Source organism: Equus przewalskii, chromosome 8 (assembly GCF_037783145.1).
Source record: "Equus przewalskii isolate Varuska chromosome 8, EquPr2, whole genome shotgun sequence".
Lineage (NCBI taxonomy): Eukaryota > Metazoa > Chordata > Mammalia > Perissodactyla > Equidae > Equus > Equus przewalskii.
In genome coordinates this window covers 27,513,341-27,522,511 of record NC_091838.1, presented here as the reverse complement: position 1 = coordinate 27,522,511, position 9,171 = coordinate 27,513,341, and the positions used below count along the sequence as shown (strand labels likewise).

The 9,171-nt window shown below is 37.9% G+C and overlaps 1 protein-coding gene across 1 annotated transcript; it reads right to left on the bottom strand.

The window, feature by feature from the left end:
- Window positions 1–7,263: 7,263 nt before the first annotated feature.
- On the bottom strand, window positions 7,264–8,564 carry MOS (MOS proto-oncogene, serine/threonine kinase). The gene has a single exon (XM_008522567.2). It carries the CDS (start codon window positions 8,431–8,433, stop codon window positions 7,378–7,380), a length of 1,056 nt encoding a protein of 351 aa, XP_008520789.1. The 5' UTR covers window positions 8,434–8,564; the 3' UTR covers window positions 7,264–7,377.
- Window positions 8,565–9,171: the final 607 nt, after the last annotated feature.

The window sequence follows — 9,171 nt, the reverse complement described above, 5'->3', positions numbered from 1 at the left end:
GGATCACAGGGTAAATGATTTTGTAATTTAATAGAGGTTACCAAATTCCTTTCCATAAACTTTATAGCAACTTGTATTTCCACTAGCAATATCTGAGAGGGCCTAGTTCCCCATGTCTCACCAAGCATATTTGTCAAACTTTTAGATTTTGGTGATCTGTTTTCAATTTCCATAATGGAAAATGGTATCTCTGAGTAGCTTTAATTAGCAATTTTCATATATTTAAGGATTGTTCATGTTTCTGCTTTTGCGAACTGATTGTTCATCCTTTAGTCCTTTTCTTATCCAGTTCTAAGAGCTTTTTTTTGTATTAGGGAGATTAGGTCTTTGCTATGATTTGAATTACAAATACTTTCCCCCAGTTTGCTATTTCTCTTTTGACCTTATTATTTCCATGCAAAAATGTTCCCTCTTTTTGTAGTTGAGAATATCAATTGTTTCTTCTATGGCTTTAGAAAGACTTTCCCACTCTAATGTTAGAAAGGAATTCACTCATTTTTTCTTGTACTTCTCATGACTTCAGTTTTACACTTAAATCTTTGACCCATTGAGAATGTATCTTAGTGGATGTTGTGAGATCTAGATCTAATTTTGGTTAACCAGTTGGCCACATAGGTGTCCCAACATAATTTCATTGAAAAGTCCGTCTTTTCTCCACTGATTTAAGATACGATCTTTATATCTACCAAATTCCCATTTGTGTTTGAGTCTTTTTCTGAACATTCTATTCTGTTTCACTCTATATGTATATATGTGTTTCAATACACATATTCTGTGTATTCATACATCATACCACAATATTTTCATTACTTAGGTTTTATACTACATATTAATATCTGATAGGGTTAGTGCTCCCTATTGCTCACCTCTTTCTGAATTTTCTTGGCTTTTTTTGTTTCTTTATTTTCCATATAAATTCTAGAGTCAGCATGTCTGGTTTTCAATTGGAGATATATATATGAATTGTTTTAAATCTATAAGTTAATTTAAGAAGAATAGCCATGTTTATGGTGAGTCTTTTCATTTTGTTTGAGGCTTATGTGCTTTTTATGACAGTTTTAAAGTTTTCCCCATAAAGATTTTACATATTTTTTATTAAACTTATACCTATTTTTTTCTTTTGTTTTATTCTGAAGTAATTTCAAACTTAACAAAACGTTGCAAGAATGATACAAAGCTCTCCCAAATTGGCTTCATTCAACAAAGATTCCCCAAATGTTAAATTTGATCACATCTACCTTATTCTCTCCAAATATATTTACAATTATTTTTTTATTCTGAACCAATTGAGAGTTTGTAACAGACATGGATACCTCATAACTCTTTTAGTACTTTAGAGAGTATTTCCTAAAAACAAGGACACCCTCCAACATGGCTGCAGTATAACTATCGAAATCAAGAAATTGATCTAATACTTATCCAGAGACCCCATGCAAATTTTTCCAGATGTCCTAATAATGTCCCTTACATGTCTGTGATCCAACCCAGGATTATGTGTTGCACTGGGTTGTCATGTCCTTCTATGAACAGTTCCTCAGTCTTTCTCTGTCTTTCATGACCTTGATAGTTTTGGAGTACACAAGCCAATTTGGGTTTATATGTTGTTTCCTCATTATTTGAGTCAGGTTATATATCTTTCCCAGGAATACCACAGAAGAGGTGCTATGTTTTTCTCAGTGCACCATATCAGGAGGCACATGATAACTTGATGAAGATAGCATGTATCTATCTACATCACTTGTAAGACAATGTCAGCAAGACTCTACACTGTAAGGATAATTAATAAAGTGTTTTGTTAGCAATTAGCAATTTATTAGCAATTAATATTAGTTGGCATTCTGTTGTAAGGTAGAGCTTTCTGTTCTCCCTTATTTATTTAGTTAAATATTTCTATCAGTATGGCTTCCTATTTCATTCACTGTGACTATTTGTTCCTATTTTATTTGCTATTATTATTTTAATGCTCAGATAGTCTTAGGTTTGGCCAGTGGAGATGCATCAGGTTAGTTCCTCTGTCCTTTTGACATGTCCCTCTCGTTCCTGCAGCACTTTGGGTATAAGATGTTCTAGATTCATTTTGTATTTTCCCTGCTCTGGAATCAGTCATTTCTCCAAAAAGCCCTGGTTTCCTGCTGCTGTGGATAATTAAGGATGCAGAAACTGAAATTTCAGAATTCAGAAACTAAAATCTGGTGCTAAGTCTACTCCACAATGTCATTATTTTGGACCCTCTCAAAGGACAGAGCTAGGAAATACATGTATGTGCATACACACACACAGACATTTATGTCTATTTCTATATCTATCTATATCTGTCCATCTATCTCTATTAAAAACTGAGTTCACACTGATAACTCCAATTTCAATCCAACACAATTTATTCTACACTTCTTCCTTTCAGTACTCATAGCCCCCTTCTCCAAAATTTATGAAACTTGACTCTCAGTATCCTCAATATAGTTACCTGTTCAACCTTCCTGTGTACAACTAATATCCCTCCCACGCTGGCCAAGTGTCCCATCTTCTTGCCCTGGTATCACCACCCGTACAGGACATGGATGTGTTCGAGAGAATATTTCCTCTTTTTCATTGCTATTGTAAAAGGAATCATCTTCTTTTACAAATTCTATCTGGTTTTTGTTTACACACATGAAGTCAATAGACTTCATTTCCTATCGTGCTACCTTACACAATCTTCCCAATGCTTGAGTTAGTCTTTCTACTAATTCTCTTTTTTTTTCAGTTATACATCCTTAAAATAGAATCTGCAAACATAATTAGTATGCCCCCCTCTCTATAATTTTTAGACCTCAAATTTCCTTCTCTTTTCTAATTTCGTTGACCAATAAAATGTTGAACAGCAGCGGCAGTAGTGGACATTCTTACGCTCTTCCTGACTTCAGCAGAAATGCCCCCGGTGATTCCTCACTAAGATGGGGGCTATTGCGCTGAAATTGTGTGTGTCTTATAATCTTTTAATTTTTATTTCGAAATAATTTTAGAAATATAGAAAAGTTGCAAAGATAGTAGAGAGAATTCTTGTATCCCTTTCACCCAGCTTCCCTTAATGTTAACATCTGATATAACCATGATTTTATTTATAAAAACTAAGAAATTAACATTGGTATGCATAGTGTTTTTAAAAATCATGCTAAGGAGTCCTCGTTTTTTTAGTCTCTTTAAAAATTGGGAATGAACGTTTAATTTTGTCAAATGTCTTCTCAGTATCCATCCTATTTTTTTCTTTTGACCAATTAATATGATGAATTAGGTTAACAGATTTCCTAATCTTGCATCTTGGAATAAACCCATGTTTGTTCATTATGCACGTTTGTTAATCATGTGTGTGTGCATGATTTTTTAAATTAACTGTTGGACTCTGTTTGCTTTTATTTAGAACCTTTACATTGATAATTATAAGATTGGTCTGTAGTTTCTTTTTCAAAGCAATCTTTATCAGGTGTCAGTGTAAATGTCATTCTTAAAAAGAATGTGGAAATTTTCCTTCTAATTTAAGTAGCATCAAGATTACCTGGTCTTTAAGGTTTAGGTGAAGTCGGTGGGGCTTCAGGTGCTATGCCTTATGGTGTGGGGAGGGGTGGTTAGACAACTTTCTCTATTTCTTCTATAGAATTGATCTGTTTAGATTTTCTATCTTCATTGGGGCCAGATTTGGTAAATTATAGTTTCCTAGAATATTATGTATTCTTCTAGATTTTCAAAATTATTTCTATAGAGTTATGTAAAGTTTTCTCTTAAAATAAAAAAAAAATGGTTTTGATCATTATTCTGCCTTTATTTCTAATTTTGTGTACATGTGCTTTTATTTCTTTTCAGTCAGCTCCTGGTTTGTCTCTTTTGTTGATTTTTATTCAACAAACTATTTTATTCATTTATTTACTTGTTCTACTTCTTTTAACTCATTAAATCTACTTCAATTCCTGGTTTTCAAATTTCTCCCAGTGTATTTTTTTGTCCTTTTCCTAACTTTGACTCATATGCTTAATTCATTTTTATTTTTTTATTCGTATTACTACTTGAGACTACACATTTTCTTCAACTTTTATAGTTTTCTCTGGGTTCTAAAGTGTTTTCATTACTGTTGCTCTCTAGAGTGCCTGCAGTTTGACATTTCCTTTTGACACACAGTTACTTAAGAGTTTAAAAATTTCTGGAAAAAGGAGCTGGTTCTTTTCTAATTTTGTTAAAATTTCAATTTTGTTTGTCTTGAAGGTGCTTGACGAGACGCTGTATTTATTTTTTAGGGTCTTGAATGTTTTTATGTAACAATCAGATGTATCCTATTAATTTTGTCAAAGTCTCCTACACAAAAAAAAGTCTTATTTTTTACCCATCTAATCCGTTTTGGGCAGAGAGAAGTAAATTAGCCTCCTGTGAACTGTGTTTCAATCTGTCTTTATACTCCTTGTTATTTCTGGTCTGTGAAAATTGTTACTGTGGTATTTGGTTCACAGTTATTCCTAACTTTTATTTCTTTATTGTGAATTACATTCTTTAACATTATTAAATATCCTTCTTTGGCTTCAATCCATTTTATGATGAAATTGTGGCTTCTACTTTTGGTTGGCATTTACGTGGCACACCTTTTTTGTGGTCCATGCTTTGTTGAGAAGGAGTATGTATGTCTGACAGCATAGAGATTTTTCTTCTAATAGGTGAGTTAAGCCATCATTATTATTATTTATTATTTTGTTTTTATAGTTTATATTGTTGTCTTTCATTCTGTGCTTGGCTCTTTTATCTTTTTGTTTTGGTAGTTCTGATTCTGAGGAAGGTTATGTGTTGTAATTTTGTTGTATTATTTACCTGTATATAATTTCCTCAATCCTAGACAATATCCATGAGTTTACTTCTATGAGTGACAACATTGACAGCTTGTCTCCCTTTCCTCTCCTCTCCTCTGCCCCAGTTTGAGGCAACAGTATTATCTTTAATACTTATCTTTGTACCATCAAATATGCTTTTACCTCTGACTTGATTTGTCTACTTTAAATAATTTCCTGTGGCACTCAGCTATCACAGATGAAGCAATCCGTGGGTGTATTCTACCTCCCATCAGGGTAGTCTCCTTACAACTCAAAGACTTTCTTTCTCTGCGACCGAAAAGACCATATTCGTTTCCTTCACATTTGGCATTTCTGTGGGTTTCCCCAGGCAGCCACAGCTTTTTCTCTCTCCGTGCCAGCTGGGCTCAGGAAGCTTCTGCGCCTGTCTTGTATTCTATGACGCCACCCCCGGGCTGACCCTTTCATGTTCAGAAGGGGCATTTTGCTGCCACTTTCTGAGCTCTGCCATGGCTAGATCTTCCTGAACACTTTCTGTTGCTTCTTTCTCTGCCAACTCTCATAAGCTCAGCTCAGTTTGATCTCAGCCCTGTTCTCAGGAGTTTCTTCCTCAACTTGTGCACTTCACAGCGGGCACCTGTTCTTCAGGGCATCTATTTTTGCCAAGTCTGTCTGGGATCTGCCACTCCGTCCTCCTCTGAGCTACCCCCTGCTGTTCCTTGCACTCTTCCTACAGCTCTGTACAGTCATTAGATATCACTGTGTACATTTTCAAGTCTGTACATTTCCTGTCTCCTAGTGTCACTGATTATGGAGTTTACAAAGTCCCTCCCTCCTTGTTCTCTTTGTCACCCTGTATGCTTTCCAGGAGAAGGGAAGATATTTGAATGTAAGCTGTGGCCATGTTCATTCTGGAAGTGCATTGTGGACTTTAATGCCTTTACTAGGGGATCCTTAGGTAGCTCACTGATAGTTTGTTAATAAAGCATTAAGTATAGTTAGAATCTCATTTTAACACACTTAGTGGAACAAACTGATCCATTGTAATATTTTTTTTTGATCCATCGTATCTTAAACTTACCAACAGAAACTCCTGTTGCTGTAATAAACAGAGAAGGGAATTTTTTATTGGTATATGGGTGCTTTGTTCCCCAAGCTACACGGACAGAACCAGCAACACTGCGCCAATATTTTACATAGTCACAGTCAGCTCCCTTTTGCTTTTCTCAAGAACAGTTTTAAACCATGATGTCACTCTGTAGACCCTTTACCCTCAATCACTCTCAGTAGAAAAAATAGGATTCCACAGATGGGAACTTCTCCAGTCTCTCCTTTTCCTACTTAAAAACTTATCTATAATGGCACTTGTCCCACCTCCTTTGCTCACTTTCCAGGAAGAGCTGCTCTTTCTTTCGAAGGCTACAATTTCTTTCCTTAGGTGTGATTTTTTGTTTCTTCCACAAGTTTTTAAACTTTCAGTTATCTTTGCCTCCTCTTGCTTCTTTCGCATAAACTCACTTCATCCTAAAACTAAACCAAATATCCACAAACATTTCTGTGTATCTTACCCTTTCTAAAGGTTTCTGCTTCTCCCTTCTTCCTTAACAGTCCAAATACAGCTTCTACTTCAAGCCCTTGCCATAGCTGCCTGGTACGCTGTAATGGCCTTGCCCTCTGCCACTCACTGACACTGCCGTTGCTAAAAGGAAGTCAACGTTGTCCTAATGACAAAATCCAGTCACCTCATTCTTTTAAATCTTATGTACCAGCAGCCATCACCTTGACTTCTAGAATGTGCGATCTGGTTCCACGTGTCTGCTCGCCTCTGTCCAAATGTTAAATTGACTATTCCTCAGGGTTATCATTTTTTGTCACATCACATAATCTTTCCTTGTTTTGTCATCTGCTTCTGAGTCCAAACAACAGGTAAGAGAGACCCAATTTAGAAGTGTTTTAGCAAAGTTTTTCTATTCGTGATATGTACAAGTTCAAAATATCACAAGAAATGATTTAAGATGTTATTCTTTGAAAAATAAATTTACTTCAATTTGTAAATATTACGTGTGAAGGTCATTACAGACAAGAAGCTTTTCGGGGAGAGGAGTAGAAAAAAGAATTACTCTTTTTCCAGAAAAGTTTTTCATTACTTGTTAATAGTTTAAATTTAGGTGAAAGTTATGGAGCATATTATTTGAATTTGTAGAGGATTTTGACATTTTACGATTCAGTTGTTTTAGACCAACTGGTTTTATCAAAAACAAATTTGAAAAATAAATAAATAAATATAAATAAATTGCAAAAATAAATGCAATACTACGAAACTGATAAAGTAAGCACACTAGCTGTGAAAGCAAAGCAGGTGAGTCTATAAAGGGATATGGTTAGTTACTAACGGTACTAAGATGACACTACGTTTGTAGCTCTGCTATTTGTCTTAGAAAAAGCTTTTGAGAATACAGAAGTTTTTAGTAACTTTATTTTCTAAAAATCCATCCTACAAATGTTTTTTTCTGCACCTTCACTTCTTTAAAAATGAACAGAAACAAAGACAAAAGCTTATCTCGATACAGGTTTAGAGTGAGGCAAATTCACCTTTTAAAGTGTTAAGATCACCCAGGAGAAGCTCTGCGCTTGGCCGCTGAGCAGCACTGGCCCTCCAGCAGCCCTGGATCATCTTCCCAAGTCTTCTCCCAAGGATGGAGTCCGTGAAGACAGCTGCCGACAGAGACGGCCGCAGATTATAGGCCACTACAGCATACAGCACGTACTGACGCTCCCCTGAGTAAGGCATCTCCTTGGTCGTCATCTGCCAGAGAGTGATGGCAAAAGAATAGATGTCCGCTTTGGGCGTTAGGGTGTCTCCTCTCAGAAGCTCTGGGGCTCGGTGGGTGTATGTGCCGCCCAGGTGGTAAGGAGCAGTCTGGCAGCAGGGCACATCTTCCAGCTTCTCGGAGCAACCAAAGTCACCAATTTTGCAGACATCCTGCTCGCTGATCAGAATGTTAGCTGGCTTCAGGTCCAAGTGCACAATGCTTTGTGAGTGGAGGAAAATCAGGCCGTTCACGACATCTAGGGAATACTTCAGACACTTTCCCAAATTTAACTGCTCTCCGGCACAGCAGCGAGGCTGGGCCTCCTCCTCCTCAGGGCAGCTCGTAGCACCGTATATGACTTGGTGTAAAGTGACATTGCCACCAAACTCCATGATTATGGTGCCTAGACTTTCAAAGCCCGCAGGGGTGCGCGTACTGGCAGCCACAACCTGCACGATGTTGTCATGGCGAAGCCTTGCTATGTTGAGCTCAGCCCAGAAACTGCGCTGGGATGCCAGTCGGTTCTTGGTGCGCTTGTTCACTTGCTTTATGGCCACCGGCACCCCATGATAAGTTGCCTTGTACACGGAGCCAAACCCGCCAGCTCCCAGCCTCTGCAGGAAGCACACCTGTTCCCAGTCAATGGAGCACCAGGCCAGCCGGCGTGGCAGCCGTGGGGCCCTGGGCGGGGTGCCGCCCAGGGAGAGCTTGCCCGCCTTCCCCGGCAGCTGGGAGGGGCTGCTGCAGGGCCGCGAGTCCACCGAGGGAGAAAACTCGCCCGGGAGATAAGGGGGTCGCGGAAGAGGCGAGGGCATCGCGTCTTCAAAGTGGACCCCAGAGTGGCTCAGGGAAGTGAAAAGAACAGAAAAAATCTCGCGAGTTTGGAAGCATGACTGACCGACTATTCCTGTGCTCCACCCCAGCGTTTTTCTCCTCTTCCTTCATCTTCCCGCAATGAGCCACATCTGGCTGTTCCTCAGCCAGGGTTTTTATCAGATGGGGGAAACAATCTGAACGAAGTACAAAAATCTCTTTCAGATGAAAGCATTTCCCTTCAACACTTAAAGTGGATTCTTATAAAAACAAGCTCTGGAGAAATGTTCACTAGATAAACAGCACTGAGCTGCCCCGGGACTCACCCTTCTTCTACACTGTGTCTTTAATTATAATAAAATAGGCTTTTTTCAAGTCTCATCAGCTGAACACTATCAGTCCTCAGACTAAAGAGACTCCAATAGTACAATGAAATGATGACACTTTGCAGGCTATAATGATTGTCAGCGTTCTTCTCCAGCTGCATTAAATCACTTCCAGCAGTTATTGGCAGAAAGAGTTGAAATACGAACAGCTGATGTTTGTTTACCCGATTACAGGGATAATTAGGCGCAACATTCATATATGGATAAAAAATTGTAACCTTAAAGTAATCGATCCAAATAGAACCACTGATACAGGTCAAAACATACACCTCCTAAGTTCATCAGGGGAAAGGAAAATTCTCTGACATTCTATTCAGTTTATATAGCAAATTAGCAGGACTTCTTAGCAACATA